General features: G+C 44.8%; 1 protein-coding gene and 1 long non-coding RNA gene across 5 annotated transcripts in view; one reads left to right on the plus strand and one right to left on the minus strand.

Annotated features, from left to right (window-relative positions):
• Positions 1 to 15,655, plus strand: part of MRRF (mitochondrial ribosome recycling factor) — a 19,886-nt gene extending 4,231 nt beyond the window's left edge. For 3 of the 4 annotated variants that reach the window (XM_073314102.2, XM_073314101.2, XM_073314103.2), the window contains exons 4-7: positions 57 to 175; positions 4,278 to 4,369; positions 11,037 to 11,196; positions 13,701 to 15,655. In XM_073314102.2, coding sequence (XP_073170203.1) covers positions 57 to 175; positions 4,278 to 4,369; positions 11,037 to 11,196; positions 13,701 to 13,778 — 449 coding nt within the window. In that variant the 3' untranslated portion in view covers positions 13,779 to 15,655. Of the gene's footprint in view, positions 1 to 56; positions 176 to 4,277; positions 4,370 to 9,184; positions 9,283 to 11,036; positions 11,197 to 13,700 lie in introns of those variants that run through there. The other variant, XR_012155238.1, reaches the window with a different exon arrangement.
• Positions 5,570 to 8,527, minus strand: LOC144929501 (uncharacterized). The gene is made up of 3 exons (XR_013634757.1): positions 8,422 to 8,527; positions 7,935 to 8,060; positions 5,570 to 6,306 (listed from the first exon to the last, which is right to left on the minus strand). It is a non-coding gene; the product is annotated as an uncharacterized LOC144929501 (long non-coding RNA).
• Positions 15,656 to 18,187: the final 2,532 nt, after the last annotated feature.

Consider the following 18,187-nt stretch of genomic DNA (forward strand, 5'->3'; position numbering starts at 1 on the left):
ACATAAAAGTGCTGTGTAATATTGACATGCCATTGTTATTTCGGTTTATTTTTCAGGCACTCTTGATCATATAACTGTGACAACAAACGATGGAAAGTTTCCATTAAACCAGCTTGGACAAATCTCGCTGAAATCTCCTCAGCTCATTCTAGTAAATATGGCTAGTTTTCCAGAGGTACGTGGACATGATTGAAGGGATATGAAAATCCAAATGGAAGGAAAAGGGGACTGAGCAGCTCAGAGGCACAAGCGTTTTATCTCCTTTCAAAACCAAAAGGAGTATAATTACTGTAGGAATAATGGGATGAAACTGAGCAAAGGAAAATTTAGACTGAATGGGGCACATTCCACCCCAGTAGAATTAGCACAATTCTTATTGACTTCATTCTGGATCAGTATCACTTCCTGATCTTACAGTCACAGAATGAAATGTTTCACTACTGAATGTACGTGTTCACTTTCCTGTGTTTTGGGTACCTCACCTTCGAAGCAGCGCTGGAATGTCGCCATTGCTACATGATGCACCCACTATATCAAGATTGAATTTGGCACAATATCGTGGGGAAAGTCCTGAGAGAGCTCTTTTAGCCTTGTGGAATAATTTCCTATCACTTGAGTCATTTAAAACTGGCCTGAATAAAGCTAGAGATAATATAGAGGAAAATTCTGCTTTGGCAGAATTTTGCTTTGCCGTGGCCTAAAAGGTGTTTCCCTCTCCAGTATCTGTGTCACATACAGCGCTCTTTGCACACACACGACCTCCCATTGACTCATCAGGAATTATGCATACAGTAAGAATGCTAGATCTGTCCTGCTATTTATGCCAGCCCACCTCCTGATGAAGACTAGTCTATATCATGAAACCATTACGTGGTGGTAGAGGACTGAAGCTCCTATGAAAGTTATTTGTCTTTCACTTGTGTCGATGGCAGCCTCTGAAAGTTTGTGGCAAAAATAGCATATCCACTTCTGAATAGATTGTGCCACTCCCATAGTGGAGCAAAGTTGGGCATTTAATTTCCACCATTATCAGTCCCACAGAGAGGGCTTTTGCTCAGAAAAGTGACTGTAAAGTGTCCCATTGGGCTCTATAGATCCTAGTTAGTATTAGTGGGCACAGGGTCAGCCATTGCCCCAGCTCTAGAACTGGATGTTAGCCAACATTTATTTATCTTTATTTTTCAAAGGCTTCTCCCAATTAATTAAGCCAGCAAAATCTCCAAGGAGGTCGTTACAGGGCACTTCATGCCACAAGGCTTCTTAAAACATATCCAGTGCATGATAACTTTTAAGAATTATGGGCCCAATCCTGTGAGCTGTTCAGATCTAGGTTCCACTAGAGCTGAACCTCCAAAATTTACAGGTGAGAAGGTTGGAATAAGTCATTGTGGGACTCAGCCCATCCACAGTGAGGAAGTGAGAATGGCTTTGAACCAAATGCTTAGAAATGGAATATGGTTCTCTGTATCATCACCCCAAATCTAGTTATTCCCCAAACCAGGTACCACTTCCGATAAAGTGAGCTGTAGCTTACGAAAGCTTATGTTCAGATAAATTTGGTAGTCTCTAAGGTGCCACAAGTCCTCCTTTTCTTTTTGCGAATACAGACTAACACAGCTGCTACTCTGAAACCTGTCACTTAACCCTTGACCACCAGCTCTATACTTCTCTAGCTGAGGTAGTTATGTAATCTCTTTGACGGAAATAACCTGGGGCTACTGCTTGGATGTATGAGGATAGGTTAATGCCTAGATAACTTCATGCACGTATTGACCTGGATGTGTTGTTTACAGCATCTGTCTCACCCTTGCATTGTATCAAACAAAGAATAAACATTCATAGAATATCAGGGTTGGAAGGGACCTCAGGAGGTCATCTAGTCCAACCCCCTGCTCAAAGCAGGACCAATTCCCAATTTTTGGCCTGGATCCCTAAATGGCCCCCTTGAGGATTGAACTCACAACCCTGTGTTTAGCAGGCCAATGCTAAAACCACTGAGCTATCACTTCCCCCAATAACATTATGTCAAAAGAGCATGTGAGAGAAAAGCACAGTGGAAATGGACCCCCGGGCCAAACCCCGTTTGCCTTAGTCATGTGCAAGGTTTAGAAAAAACAATTAGATGTTTTGTGAGTTTTTTGTTTTTCTAACAGGAACAGTTCATTTGCTGGAACAGGGTGGGGGTAATGTTGTAGTATTTTTCCCCTTCCTCTGTCTCAGCCAATGTATATGTTAAACAATATTGCTTTAACTGAGCGTTTCCTTCCCATAGCCCAGACACTGGTTTATAACATCACATGTTTATGGCTTTAAAATGCTGAGCTAATCCACTAGAGGTTTTCTCTGTTCTCAATGTCTTTAGCATTTCTTAACTTTTAAGTCCACGTAAATGCTCGCAATTGTGTTTTACACCACATTGACACAATGCTCGTTTGCATGCACGTGCAACGCAGTGCCCGGGAGTGCCTGGGCAGAGGAATGGTGCATGCCGTAGCTGTCCAGCTATTGTAGCAGTCTGCAGCTAAAGTTAATGGTACGAAAAGAAGAGCAGAAACAGCAGCGCTACTTTAAGGAAACTTAATACTGTTGGGAAAAAACCCTAGGCTAGTTTTCTTCTGTTATTGCCCATGTTAAAGAATGAAATAAATGGACAGGGCATGATGGAAATTTGCTACCAGAGTGTCTGATAAAATGACATTTTAACTATAACGTGACCACAGTGTTTGACTATTTGATCAGAAATCACTCAACAGTGGAACCCAACAAAAGTTCAGTTTGGGATTGATCGAGGTTGCTTTCAAATGGGCCGGTTAATGCTTGCTGTTTCTGAATATGATGCACACTCTTTGCATCCTTCCCGAAACATCAGATCTCCAAATGCTGTACTAAACAAGAACTGATTACGTGCTTTCCAAGATGCCACACCACATCTCATGGGATAGAGAGGATTGTAACCAAACCTTGCATTTGGAAGGGATAATTTTTGTTAAAGAGGCAGGTTTGTCTTTCATGGATCATACAGAGATAAAATGAAGCAAAAGATGTATGCATTTGAGACTAACTTGTGTAGAAAGGGATCTGTGCTCTGATGAAGCAGGGCAGCTCCCTCTAACATTATAGTGGGTCCCTCAAGAAGTTCTCTTACAGGTGAATTTTAATATGGGAGATGGCTATTAAATATCGTGTCTAAAGCCCTGATTCAGCAGAGCATTTAAGCACATGCTTAGCTTCAAGCACCTGAATGCTTGGGTCCATTCTCAGTGTTTTTCTCTCGTGCTCTTTTGACTTGACTTTATTTTGCATTTGAGACAATACAAGTACCAAATAGATGCTGTAAAACAACGCAAACAGGTCAGTGAATCCACAGCACTTAAATGCTTAAGTACTCTGCTGAATCAGGGTCTAAATAGATTGTCAAGCCCTGTGTACCAAATTCATCTCTGGCGTTGAACCGTTGAAGACGACTGGATTCATCCCCATCAGCCCGGTTCCTTTAGGTAACATTGTAACCCTGTTTGTCTTTACTCCAATAATATGTGACATGGAAGCTGTTGGATAGGTTTGGATCACTTCACTGTTTACCAAGCATACCTGTTGTGTTGGGCCAAGTGACTTTCCAGCGCTGTCCTGTGTACAGGTACCTTGCCTTCAACGAAGTACTGGATTGCTGGCATTGCCACATTATGCTGGCATGCAGCAGCCACCGGGGAAAGAGTTATAATAAGTAAATAATAAATTATGAGACACTTAAATAAATACAACTGAGCCTGGTTGTAAAAGCACTGGTTGCATTCCTCAGCCACAAACTAATGTCTGGATTTAACCCAACTTGATTGTAGTGCCGCATGAGTTAAATTAGTAACTTTTCTAAATTGGCACTGTGCAATTTCTAGTGTAAAACATTCAACTAGAATTTTTAAAGGCAGAGAATCTTTCATCTCCCTTTTCCCCAGTCCAGGCTCTCCTATGGGGATTTATTGTGGTTTTGATCTGCATTGCCTCAAAGCATTCAAATAGTTTCAAAGAAGCAAAACTGTTTTCTTTTGTTGTTGCTTTCTCCCCCTCCCCACTCCCTAATACTCTGGTACCAAGAATGGACGTAGTTTGCAATTCCATTTGATCAAAGCACTCTGCACCAATGTAACTTCCTGATCGTACTGGTAACAGAACTAAATGTTTCCATGTTCTGGTGAGATGGATTGCCAGCTATCAACAGAGTTCTGGCATCTGGTAATAATTATTTACTAATTCCTTTTACCTTTTGATCTGGTTTACAGAGTACAGCTGCAGCTATCAAGGCTATAAGGGAGAGTGGAATGAACCTGAACCCGGAAGTAGATGGGATAATAATTCGGGTGCCAGTTCCTAAGTAAGTAATTATAATGACTGTCTGTCTAAATTCATGGTTATGTGAGATGATGTAATGGGCTGCAGTGGATTTCATTTGTGATCCTGGTGCATATTCTCCGGAGGATAAGAATGCATGGTTACTGTAAGGTCTTGACACAGTCGCTTTGCGTATTGCTACATCTGGGATTTAAAAAAACCCAAGCCTTTAAGAAATATCTGATGGAACCTCTTCCAAGTGTCAAGCCAGTGGTTCCTGCGAATTCTCCAGCATTGCAGTATCCATTCTTTTGATACATGGGGCTCTGCCTCACTGTTTTCCAGTTTCCCCCCTGCGCAGAAGGGAGTTGGGCAGTGGATGGCTGCTGCATTTAACAAGGCATCAGAGGCAATGGCCAGGCACCTTAAAGTCAAACTCTCCTAAGAGAGCTGAATTGAGTACCCCGTTCAAGGCCTGATTCACCACTGCCTTTCTGTAAATAGCTGGAGTTACGCCAGCATATAACCACACTGATGCAATGATGAATCAGTAACATGGAGATGAACCGTCATCCAGCCACCAAAGGAGTGGCAGGAGGGAGTGATGGCCAAGCAGGGAACTTGTAATTTTCTGCTTCTTTCACTATTTCCATTTAACTGCTATGCAGGATTGCTGTACAGCTGTTAAACAGCTGTCAAGTTCTACCCCAGAGGCAGCTGCATTACAGTGGTGCCTGAAACAGTTCCTGTATTTATAGCAGTACGAATCCAGAGTAAGTCCATTCACTTCTGGATACAAACCAATGTACTGGAGTGCAGAACATAAGAACAGCCATACTGGGTCAGATCAAAGGTCCACCTAGCTCAGCATCCTGTCTGCGGACAGTGGCCAATGCCAGGTGCCCCAGAGGGAATGAACAGAACAGGTAATCATCAAGTGATCCATCCCCTGTCGCCCATTCCCAGCTTCTGGCAAAATGTCTGTCATAGTTATGGGCAGATATCTGTTGTGTACTTGAGATGAATTAGGGTCTGATCCATCTCCCACTGAAGTCCACAGTCACAGAAGAGCTGATGCTGGGAGGGGCAGACATCAGTGTATGTTACAGCCTCAGCCCATCAGGATGCTCTGAAGATTTGTGATGTATCTCCGTTTTATTAGGAATTTAATTATGCAGATTACACCACAAAAAAAACCCCAACAGGCCAATCAGAGCATGGCTTTATTTTTATTCATTCTGACTTCCATAAATGCTTATCCACAGATCTAGACACGTGGTTAGGGCACTAACCTAGTACTTGGGAGACCTGGGTTCAAATTTCTGCTCTGCCACAAACTTCCTGGGACCTTGGGCAAGTCCTTTAGCCTCTCTGTGTCCTCATCTGTACAATGGGGATAACAGCCGTGTCCTGCCTTACAAGAGTGCAGTGAGGATTATAAATTAAAGATTGTGAGGCACTACTGTCCTATGGAATGAGGGCCAGATAGGTACCTAAGATAGACATAAACGTTGCAAAAATACAGACAATTGGCATTCCAAGCCCAGTGAATTAGGGCCCGCATCTCTGAGAATGGTCTGGAACAACTTGCATAAGGGCCCCTGATAGAGTCTTACCATATATTATGTATATTTCCAAGTAGGTGACTTTGGATAAGAATAGACAAATTAAAGTTTGCTTGTATTACAGATCTGCTTAAAGAAATTACATTACGTTTCAAGTATTTCAATCAGAGAAGTCTCTAATTGCTGTTGTCTGTTGCTTTGAGGGAAGCTGAGTGGAATTTTCATTCCATTTGCTGGTTTTCTTTCTTTCATATGCTCTCTCCCCTTCCCTGTTTCCTAAGGAGTGGCAGGACGGAAGAGGAGGGCACTATTATCTTCATAATTGCCTAGGATCTTGGGTTGCCACACAGTATTGTTAATGGGCACTCAGTGAATATGAATTACAGGGGAGAAGAAATCCAGAAATCAGTAAATCCTTTAAAAACAAAAAAGTGTTGTCAAACAAGTGTGTATGTTCTGTCACTTTCTTTTGTGGTGCTGCAGATGAGGCGGAGTTCCAGTCATGTTGCCTGTCTACCCATACGGTCAGCACTAGGAAATCTGTCCGGCTTATTTCATCGTCCCCTCTGGGGTATCACTGCTGTCATTCCTAGTTTCATTTTTCCTGGGTGTTTGGCAGGTCAGGGAGTCCCAGTTTAACAGAACATAGTCTCTCTCTCTCTCAGTCTCAGTTCTGACTGAGGACAGATGACCAGCAGGTTGCCACATAAGTTCAGATTCACGCTTCCCACGTGTTCTCTTGTGACAAGACTAAATATTAACAGGTTCGACTAGCCTTTAAAAAGGGACAGTGTTAACTTGATTAGTTTCAAAACAATTACTTATAAAAAAATCCAGTTTTTGATAAAGGTACCTTTTTAAATAGTATGCCCTGGATTTTTTTAAATTCTTTAAGTTTTTATAATTTTTTTTCTGCTTCCTGATATTTACAAAGGAAAAACTCACTGACAAGTCAAGAGAATCAGTGAAATTGACTATGCAAAGGTGATGTCAAATGTGCATAGTAAAAAACCCGAGATGTTTTCCTTTTATCTTTCTTCAGAAAGTGTTATTTTAGGTGTTTTTTGTACTTCCAGTAAATCCAATACTTTCCACACAGAAATGTGATTGATCATGTTTGACAGTGTCCCTTTAAAGTGACGTTATTGGACTACAAATCATTTTTTAAAAAAATCCAACTATTGTACTGTCAAATGTCAGGTGGTGTTGATAACACAGGTAATTTCTGTCCTGATCCAGCAACCAGATACATGTGGTCAAATTTGCATCCACATCGATCCAGTTGCATGATCACAGCCTGCGATTATTATAATGGAAAAATTTCACAATCTAATTTACTTTTCTCTGTCTATTCTATTTGTTTTGTTTTTGCATTTCCCTCAGCTTAGACAACAAATAGAGACTAGTCACCTTTATTTTTGTCTACTTTCACTTTCATGTCAATTTCCCTTTTAGGGCCTCGGGCACAAACCTGCTTCAGTGTTTGTGTCGCAAACACTGCATGGGCAATGTTTATTTGTATTAAAAAAAGTTTCTGTTCCAGTTTAAAAAATAAAACTTGAGAAAATTTCTATCAGTTTGATTTCTCAGCCAAATCTGACCTGACGTTGTGCCCTTTGTGGTATTGCCTCCTGGCTACAGCCATCTCTTTTTAGATCTATTGTGAGAGACTGGATGTTGTTTATAAATTAGTAATATTTTTACACACATTTGACTGAAAGTCCAGTGAGTCATTTGAAAGTTCAGTGACTCTGCTTTAATTCTTTTATTTAAGAAGTACCCACAGTCCCCAGTATGGGGCAAACAGGCTCATGAAATGTCATTTGAAAAAACAAAGTGTTTTGGAACCTTGTACTCCAATTCTTTCATCATAACAAAAATATGTCATTCTCACCTAGTACTGGGTAATTCATCTTGCACATTAACTTTCAACATGTATCTCAAATCATACAAGCAGAGTATCCAGTTGCGCCTGTGTACCTCTATCTGATCCCTCTCACTCACAGGAAATTCCTATAATTTATGATACAAAACCATTCTTACCAATGTAAACGTCTTTCAGCAGAGACCAGAAGTGGCCCGCATTGTTTTCCCTCTGTGTTTGTGCATGTGCCCCAGGCTCATAAGAGAGCATCGAGATGTGGCCGTGTTTGGATAACTGGCGACTGACTGAAAGAAACAAAGAGGAGACATCACTAGCAATCTGAGCCCTGCACACTTTTAAAAATATTGGGTTTAAATAGCGAGGGTTCGGCCCTGGTTATCTGCTCGCAGCTCTATGTTGGGGGTGATGTGAAGCGGCACCACCCCAGTAGGAGCCTCCTGGAGTTCCAAGGGTGGGGAGTGTCCACGCCCCAGCACAGAGCCAGTTCTATGGGCTGGTGTGAAAGGGAGGCGGAGAAGGGGCAAGCACCTTGCCCCTTTTCGTCACTTCTGATTAGACATCTCAGGCTTCTCTTACAGCAGTTCCCTTTAAAGAGGAGATAGGGACAACAGTTCCTACATCCAAAACGAAATGTGCCCAGATCACCTGTGAGGTTAGCAGATCTGGTGCCAGAATCGCCACGTTCAAGGGAATGGATGGCCTTTGAAACCAGCAGCCTCGCATTGATGAATTCCTTAGCAGGAGCAGCGGCTGCCTGAAAGAAATAGACGTTTTTGTAGCATTATTGGTGGTAGGAGCTCAGAACCTATATATAATCTCAGTGGAATGTAAAACCCACAAAGAAAGCTCTATGTCACTACACATTGTTAAACAGAAATGGGCATTAATAAAGACAGACAAGGAGATGTGTGACCCTGTGCCAAGCAGCATAGGAAATCTGGCAGCACTGCATAAACAAACATTTCCTTAAAGGTTCAGCAGCCCTGAGCAGCTGAGTGATACCCTCAGCACAATCCACAAAACATTTACACATGTGGGGAGGTGAGCAGCAAATCACAAACTGGATCTACCGCACGTGGGGAGCTCTAGCCACAGACCAACACACCCTCTGCCTAGCAGGGAAGTAAGTGAAAAGAGTCATGTAGAAATTTCCAATGTCCAGAGTAGCAGACAGAGATGCTCCCCTGAAACACTGTCTGGGAATCTGACCTCTTTTACCCCTATTTCTGAACAGTATAACTAGATAAATTAATGGAGAAGAGGTCCATTAATGGCTATTAGCTAAGATGGTCAGGGATGCAACCGCAGACTCTAGGTGTCCCTAAACCTCCAACTGCAAGAAGCTGGGACTGAACAACCGAGGATGGATCACTTGATAATTGCCCTGTTCTGTTCATTCCCTCTGAAGCACCTGGCATTGGCCACTGTTGGAGGACAGGATCTTGGACTAGATGGACATTGATCAGACCCATATGGCCGTTCTTATGAACAGACTGTGCTGTTTTGGTATGTGGCTGTTTTCTGGTTCATAACTTTCAGAAGAGAAGCCCTGAAAGGATTGGTGTTCTGATTCATAGTTTCTCCCTCCTAGGTCAATGGCTCAAATGCAGGCTCAGGTCTAAGATGACAGATGTTTGCCCTGTGTGAAATAAACTGGTCACCTTCATCCAGGCATCTCCATCACCAGACTTATGGGCACAGTCACTCTTCCCGTGGCCACAGCTCAGCAGAGGAAACAAAGGGCTAGGGAGGCAAACTGCCTGCCTCCAGACCTCAGCTGCAGCACATTAACAGAGCAGTGCAGTCGTGAAGCGGATCTGTCCTGGACTACGGTCTGTGGGTCTGTTAAATGCTGCACTTTTTACAGACACTAAATTCATTCCTAATAATAATTTAATAATCAGCTCTGGAAATAAATGAATGAGCCTGTGATTGGTCAGGGCCTCTGCAAACATCTGCCTTGAGCAACTTGGCTGTGGAGCGAAGAAACCAAAGGGAATGTGGCTTATCAGGCTGTGAGTGAGCTAGGAAAGGGTTCAGAAACTGCTCGGGTAATGAAAGACTCTTTGTAATTAATACCCGCAAAGAGGCAGAGCTAACATTGCTATGGGAACCCTAACTCCCCATTTCCTGATTTCCGCGCAGGAAGAGCCTTGTCTTTAATGTTGCAGTGACCTAGTCTGTTGCAGTCAATTTCTAAATACTCCTGTGAAATGTTTATTCTGCAATATCTCCCACTAGCAGACAGGCATTCTCTTGCTAATGATATGTAGCACTTGCAACAGGCTTTTCATCTTCAAGTCACTTTGAAAACATTTACTAAATAATTAATCCTCACAATAGGTGCTGTCAGAGCCCCATTTTCCACACTGGGAGAGTGAGGTATCAAGAGATTAAATGACTTGACCAGGGCCTCTGAGGGTGACAGGGTCTCTGCAGCTCCAGTGCCCCGTTCTTATGCTCAGGATCCTAGATGCCTCTCCTTTCTGATCTAGAAACTGAAGCAACTGGGGAATCATGGGAGTTTTCCCTGTGTTTGTCTGCAGCTCCTGACCCACTGTGAGGAGCTGAGTGTCTGAATTACAAGTCTGGTTTGAAACCTCAGTCTGCTAGAGTTGGATACAAATAAATTGAAATCATTATTTTAGAAAATTTTGCAATATTGGTCTCTTCTCAAACAGCGTGTTAAATACGATCACAGTGGAAATACCAGTCTGGTTCCCGCATGCTCGTGAAGAACTGGAAAATGGCTGAATAAAGAGATTCACCCTGTAAGCTGTATAACTCCCAGATATAGTTTTCAGACTATTCCAGTTGCAAGGAGAGGTTAAGGGGTTTCCTCCTGCCCCTTCACAGCTTTACAGCAGGATTAAACTTTTCAGCTCAGCATCTCAAGTTTTGAGGTTGATATTCCCTCTTCACTCTTGCAGATGCCTTGGCAGCACAAAAAAGAAAAGCCTAAACATTTCAGCATGGTTTTCAGGCACTGCACAGAAAACCATAAACGTAATAAGATCTGATCCAAATCCCTAAGCTACTGCCATGCTTGTTGCCTTCCACTCCAGTCCTGAGACTTACATGACTTAGTTTGAAAGGTGTCGGTCCCAGACCCAGGAGGAACTGTTTGAAAGAGGCCAGTGTGGACAGGATCAGTGGATTGTACTTCCTCAGCTTGCCAGTTTATCCTGCACACACATAATATCACAATGAACAGATCAGTTACATGCTACGCCTAACGCCCTTTACTTCTCCCTGATTAGGGTAACAAGAGAACACCGTGAAAGCCTGGCTAAACTCGCCAAACAGCTTACGAACAAGGGTAAGGACTCTTTGCGAAAGGTCCGGAGTAACGCTGTGAACCAAGTGAAGAAGGCCAAGAGCACAGTGTCTGAAGACACCATTAAGCTGGTAGAAAAGCAGGTATTTTTTCTCCCCAGCAGTGCGTTGCATATGTTTCCTGACTCCCTTGGGACAGGGCCATGAGGGAGAAGATCCAGCTGTGCTAGACTTTGGTAACAAAAACGCAGATTTCAGGAAACACTTGTTAGGAGCTGGGTTTGAGGGGGGGCTGAGGTGGGCCTGGCCCTTTTTTGTGTTTTTTTTTTAAATAAGTCATAACTGCTGCTCTCTCTGCCTTCCGCAGAGCGATTTTGGCTTTGTTCAAACCTGAAACTTAGAGTCAACTTTGGGGCATGAACCTGTGCAAATTGAAGGGGGGAGGGTAGTAAAGGTTCCCACAAACCTTCAGTAGCCTGACAAGCCTACTGTAGCAGCATGTGCCAAATACGCAGGCCAGCAGGGTGGCCAGAGTCCAGCCCTGCTGCTTGAATCTTCACTGGCAGTTTTATCACCATCATTTATGCAATGCCGTAAGTGCACATAGACTTTGCAAGCACATAGGGCCAGATCATCAGCTGGTGGGAGTCGACAATGCTCCATTGACTGCAATGAAATTAACACTAATCAAACATTAGTAACCTTGCACTATGCTATGGCTTTGTGGCTAGATTCAGCAAGATACTAAAGCACATACCTAACTTTAAGCAGATGGGCAGTCTCACTGAAGTCAGTTACTCATGCTTAAGATTAGGCACATGCCTAAGTACCCTGCTGAATAAAGGCCTCTAACTGCAAGATATTATTTGTTAGCAGTAAACCCTAGGAATATAGCAGAGAGCACTCCTTTGCATGCTCGCTGCTGGTAGAAGTTAACTTTAGCTTCGTCTACACTATGAGCTAGGGGTGGGATTTTCCTGCTTGGGCTAGCGCGAGAATAAACAGCAGTGCAGTCGTGGTAACACGGGCAGTGGTACTGGAAGCACGGCTGAGCTATTACATTTACTCTGCTATCTCTACTCGCACTGGTTCCGTGAGAGCACGTGGAATCCCAGCCCTAGCTCATGGGATAGACAAAGCCATAGTAGCATTAGCTGTTGCCGTGATGGGGATGTTTTGGTGTTAAACAGGAATTATCTTCTGAATGTGTCAGTGTGCCCAAAAGCTGGTGCTGTGGACACCTTTGATAAACACTTCCTGGCATAAAAGTTTGTGCAAGCAAAAAGAGGAGCTCTTCCAGAGCAGTCAGATGGCTTCTTGTATTTGTGGGGTCAGTGTCTCAGCTCAGATTTTGCTTGTGCCAGGGATTTTCAACATGAGGCAAGCTCACCTCCCACGTACCTGGAATCCTAGGAAACTGGGGACCAAATTGATATTAGACCCTTCTACATAGGCCCTGTAAGATTGGAGCAGGCAGAACCTAAATTTGCACACAAATAGCGATGGTATGTGCCCAATAGTCACCTCTGCCTGTATTGCACATGCAAATTCCCATCGCACACTTACACATGGCTTTTGCACCCAAATAGGTGCATGCACAACTCTGGCCACCACAATTTAGGAGGTTCCTTTGAAATTTTGGCCTGTCTCCACTCTTATTACCATGATTCTGGAGCACCAGGTTGGGCTTTTGGAATAGTGCTGCGTTCCCCATGACAGAGGGGAGTAAATCAGTCTGGTACTCGATTTGCAAATAAAAGCAAAAGCTTCTACTAGCAGACTGCGGCTGCTGCTGTGCAATTCATTACAACAGCAGGAAGGCTACGACGAGTAAGGAGATGAGTCCTTTACGTTCTGGCTCTGACATCTGGTGGCCTCCAGTTTCACCGACAGACTGTCCCACCACGTTAGGTCTATTAAATAAGGACTTGGCAGAGCAACTGATCAGTCTCAGCCAAGAGCTTTTCACTAGGAGCCTTTCAGAGACCGGCAGGGATTGTACGGAGAGTAGGTTAAATGTTGGGTGTGTGTGGGTGTGGGAGAGTCAGCCACTGACGGGATCTGGCTAAAGGAGAACTGGATGCTGATGGAGGAGTCAGACAGGTCACTCGACATACCGCGTGGCAATGCTCAAACCCAATCAGCCATAACTATACCACTGAGAACGCCCGTGCTGAGTTCCATTTCTGTGCCCTTTACCAAACATTAATTACAACACGCCTGTGCTGTGAAGAGGTGCTATCATTTTACAGCTGGGGAAATGGAGGCACAGAGAAGTGACTTGCCCAAGGCTGCAGCAGGAAATAGTGTCAGAGCTAGGATTAGAAATCAGGAGATCCCGTTTCCAAGACATGTGTGCTCAGACCATTCCTCGTGCACCTGTTATTGTGTTGGTGGGAAGATGCATCTGTCGGGGTTTTGACAGCTTGTGAAATGTATTTGTGATCTTCCACATACAGTCAGTTGGCTTCTAGTCTCAGTTACTCCAAGAACAAGAACATTCCACTGACCTCAGAGGAGTGACTGGATATACACCGAGAACGGAATTTAGCCTGCTGGCTTGCTTTGGAGCTTGGGCTTTGTGTTAGGAATTGCCTGTGTCCCATCTTTACAAGGATCTAACTCAAGGCCATGTTATGTTGCTACAGATCCAGCAAATGACAGATGACACTGCAGCAGAGATGGACAAGCTCCTGGCAGGGAAGACCAAGGAGCTCCTCGGCTGAGTGCAGCTTGGACAGACACAGTCAGCAGTGACTATGGCCTGCAGAGAACCACAGACCAAATGCTCCATGCTTGGTCGTAGCAGCTTAGTGTGACTGGCAGGACGGACTGGGTCGTACCTCATGAACAGAGTTATGCTGTGATTACTCAGGGGATTGGCCCATAATCATTGTTGGGGGTGGGTGAATCTAGTCTGTATTTCATTGATTCAAACAATGACAACTGAATTTGGATAAAATAAGGTTAAGAGGAACTGAGGAATACTGGGCGCAATGGCTCTTAGTTGTCAGCCTTCACCATGGCAGCAGCTTCTCTCTGCCACTGGCATTAAAGCACTGAGGGGTGGGGTTGTCAGATTAATGCATGTTTGTCCCCTTTGCAGATCTCTTTCTTACACTTCCTACCATGAAATTCCCACTTAGAGCCTGTCTACACTAGGGTCAATTGCTCTGTGTTGTATCAGTGTTGCTACTGGATACAGACAGGGCCTTAAAGTCAATAGCAGCAAGCAGGGCCACCCGGCCCTAAAGCCTGCCATTCTGCAGGTGTTTCCCCCAGGGGCTTGGCTGAAACTCATGCATTGGACAAGGGCACTGCATAGATTTGTCCCAGCGGAACAGGAGTGCTCAAAAACCACGGCTTTCACTAGCTAGAGTCCAGCCACACTGAGCAGAAGGTTGGTCTCGCAGGATCCTCCTTTCAGAGAAGGCCCCATGTACCTCACAATTCTGAAGGCTCTACCTGGAGCCTTCCCAGGCTCCTTTGGGTTCCAGCTGCCCCTAACCATAATGCTGGGGGAAGAAAGGGAAGCGATTAAGGGAAACCCACATGTTCATTGCCCTGCTGTGAACCAGGTCGTTTGTTTTCAGCTAAAATAAAATCAAAAGGAGACGTTAAAATCCAGACCAGGCAGTTCCCTGTCACTCCATCCCCTTCCCTTTGCAGGAGAGTTTACGTTTCGTTCACCTGTGGCCTGGCCCCTGTTTACGCAAAGGCTCCCAGCTCGATGTGTTGGACGGGTTGCACACACCTGGCAGAGCAGCCCAAATCTCTTAGTGGCTGAATGAGGCTGCAGTTACGTCTAGCAAAACCACAAAGCTCGATGGCTTGTGTGACGCACGTTGATGGGCTCAGGCCAGTCCGCAATGGACCAGTGTGCACGTCAGGGGTAGGTTGCGGGGGAACAGTGCAGTGAGCCTCACGTCTGTTGGCACCCTTAGCAGAGAAGCCAAGGAGACTGGATGACTCTGTACCCGTTGAGGTGTAGAGAGAGGCACGCTGGGAGGGGTGGGGCAGGGAGGATGGTATTTCGGTTCCCCAGGCTGTAGCAGTTTCATGGATACAGAGAAGATTTGAAACTCCCAAGCTGTCAATCCAGCAGCTTTGGCCAGCACTAAGCTCACCTAACGAGAACTCGAAAGCACCGTGCTAGACGCCTCCTGAAAGCCACATTCCGGCCCCCACTCTGACTGCAGGGTCTCAGTTTCCAATGGGAATCATGTGCACGGTTTGAGGCATGGGGGGAGCAGAACTTGCTCTAAATGCTGGATGCTTTGTAGCAGCTTCCTGCCCCTCATTATCGGCAGGTACGTCCCAAGAACACAGTTTATCTTCATAAACAGAGGAAATGATGAATTATGGAGTAACCCTGGTCCAAAGGCCGTTTGGTTCTGAGCAGCGCCGAGTTCTCTGTAGTCTTTAAATAAACAACCAAAAAAAAAAAAAAAAGAAAGTTATTTTGTCCACAGAGCAGGGGGCGGGGGCTGGAATGAAAGATTTTCTATACTTGGGCCCCACATGTCAACAATTTCTCTGCTTTGTGTATTTTGGCCGAAAGCGTCTATCATGATAAATGAATAAAGGAAAATGGTAAGCCCAAGGCGGTTACACGGCTCAGCAAATTGCTTTCAGCTGATTACTTTATTTCTTTTGACATTTATCAAATAGTTTTTTGGTTTGGGGTTTTTTTTTAACCCGTCACCAAGGCTGCTGGGCTGCACCAACAGAAGAGCTCCCCTCGTACCTACATAAAGGTGACTGTGGGGAACAATGCCCGTGCTCCTAGATCCACCTTTATGTGGAGCAGACATGAGAGTTCAGAAGCACTTCCACTAATTGCAGCACGACCGAACCCGGCCTGACATTCCAACGACTCTCACCTATTCCAGGGCTGGCTGTGCACACCTCATCTACTGTCATGCTTAGAGGAAACCTGTGGGGAGAGAAAGGCATTGTGGGGGTTGGTCATGGGCTCCTGCTGCTGCCCGCCACATACCTCCCAAAGCCGTTGATGGAGCTCCAGACAGTGCCTGTTGTTTCTGGGAGCCATTAGGTGGAGAGGTTTCAGAGTAACAGCCGTGTTAGTCTGTATTCGCAAAAAGAAAAGGAGCACTTGTGGCACCTTAGAGATTAACCAATTTATTTGAGCATAAGTTTTCGTGAGCTACAGCTCACTTCATCGTGAGCTGTAGCTCACGAAAGCTTATGCTCAAATAAATTGGTTAGTCTCTAAGGTGCCACAAGTGCTCCTTTTCTTATTAGGTGGAGAAATTCCCTGGAACATTTACAGATGTACCAGCCCCGTTACCATAGCATCTGGCTCCACCTCATTAACTAAACCCATAACACCAAACAATGCCAGACAGGCTAGGCATGGTTCGTGCAATGGCCAATGCATTTTGAACCACTTGAAGAGTGAATCCCTGAGCCCATGCACCTTGTGGTGGGTCCTGCAGGCTGCCAGCCTCTGGCCAAGAATAGAGGAAATTGGTTCCATCAGCAAGGGTGTAGTCATGCCCAACCTCCACTGGATGGAGTCTCTTCCATCAAACGGGACATTTAGGCAGAGTCAGTCAGCTAATGAATTTACTAAGCTACAGGCAGTTATTTTCAGAAGATCAAGGCAAAGCAGGGTGCCAGAGAGGGTGCGAAGGGAGTGGAAAGCAGATGTGGGGGCTGATCTTTAAAAACTGGAAAAAAAGAGCAATGGCTATGCAAGTTAGGATAACCCGTCCTTCGTAAAACAATGGCACCAGTAGTAAGAGAAGAAACCGATAAGCACTGAGAGCTAAAATCTGCTTGAATTCTCCTCACATAACTGCCTGGCAGTCACTGCAATTTGTGCCCATCAGAATGGTAACAGCAGGACAAGTGTAAACAACATGTACCTATAAGGAACACATCATGCCAGGCTATGTGGATCACCTTCCGTTCACACAGAGTTAGCCAACAAGAGGAACACCAATTGGCGTTACCCCTTCGGACTGCAGGAAAGCCTCTGACTCAGCACTTCGCAGGCAGCCCTGGAAACGTGGATTCTCACAGGCAGTGGTGTGGAGAACTGGCTGAAGGGGGTAAATGAGTGGAAAAGATCAGTGGCAAGCTGTCGACTTGTGAAGAGAAAACCTTGGAGGTGCCACAGAAATCACTGTTCTGGCTGGTTTTCCGAACCATATTAATCATGTGGCAGAGGCAATAAAGAGCAAGTTAATTACACGCGCTGCAATACGGAATTTGGGCAGAACTGTGAGGGCCTCAGTTGGGCTGGATCTGCTTTTCCCTTTCCCGGGTGTAAATCCAGAGTAACTCCAGGGGAGAATGGAGATCACAGTCAGATCCTCAGGGCCTGATCCTCCATGGCCCTACATGTTATGTGGTCGTTTGCATTAGTGCAAAGTGAACGTGAGATGCTACCCTTGTGATATGGCAGCATTCTATGCCCATTTCTGTGGGAATGACTGCACAAGGCACAGGGCAATACCCGGTCTGGCCCCCAGCTTTTAATTCAGTTCCTCCTCAGGATTAGGCTCTTAGTGACGTGCTGCAAGTAGCAGCAAAGACAGAAATAATAGAGGGTGCTGGAAATTCAGGGGGAAATCCTGGCTCCATTAAAGTTAATGGGAAGTCTCCCATTGACTTCCCTGGAGCCAGGATTTCACCCCCAGTCAGGCAATAAACAAAAGGCAACTGAGAACATGCAAATGCCAGCAGATAAATTTTGGGAAAAGATCATCCCAGCCACGGTAGGAGAACTGGGAAATCAGCAATGCCATGAGAGTCGTAGGGCCAAACTGAGACTGAGTGTAAGAGAACATGACAATGTTGACTGCATTGGGCTGCCATGACTGTCTCCAGGGTCTGATTTGTCATTTAGTCACAAATGACAGTGGGCAGCCAGCTAGCTACGAGATTGCAATAGAAAATAGCATGTAAAAGAAGAAAGGAGCTGCCTGTTTATCTTAGAAAGCCCAAAATCTCCAACAGCCCAACGTTGCACTATTCAAACCCTATTTTGTTGTGTTCCCATCCTGGCCACTGACCTGTCTGATCCCTTTCCCTTATCTGCCTGTCTGACTTTTAGGGCATAAACTCAGAGGCAAGGTTGTGCCTTCCTTTCTGCTTGGAAAGCACC

The sequence above is a fragment of the Lepidochelys kempii genome, chromosome 16 (genome assembly GCF_965140285.1).
Source record: "Lepidochelys kempii isolate rLepKem1 chromosome 16, rLepKem1.hap1, whole genome shotgun sequence".
Lineage (NCBI taxonomy): Eukaryota > Metazoa > Chordata > Testudines > Cheloniidae > Lepidochelys > Lepidochelys kempii.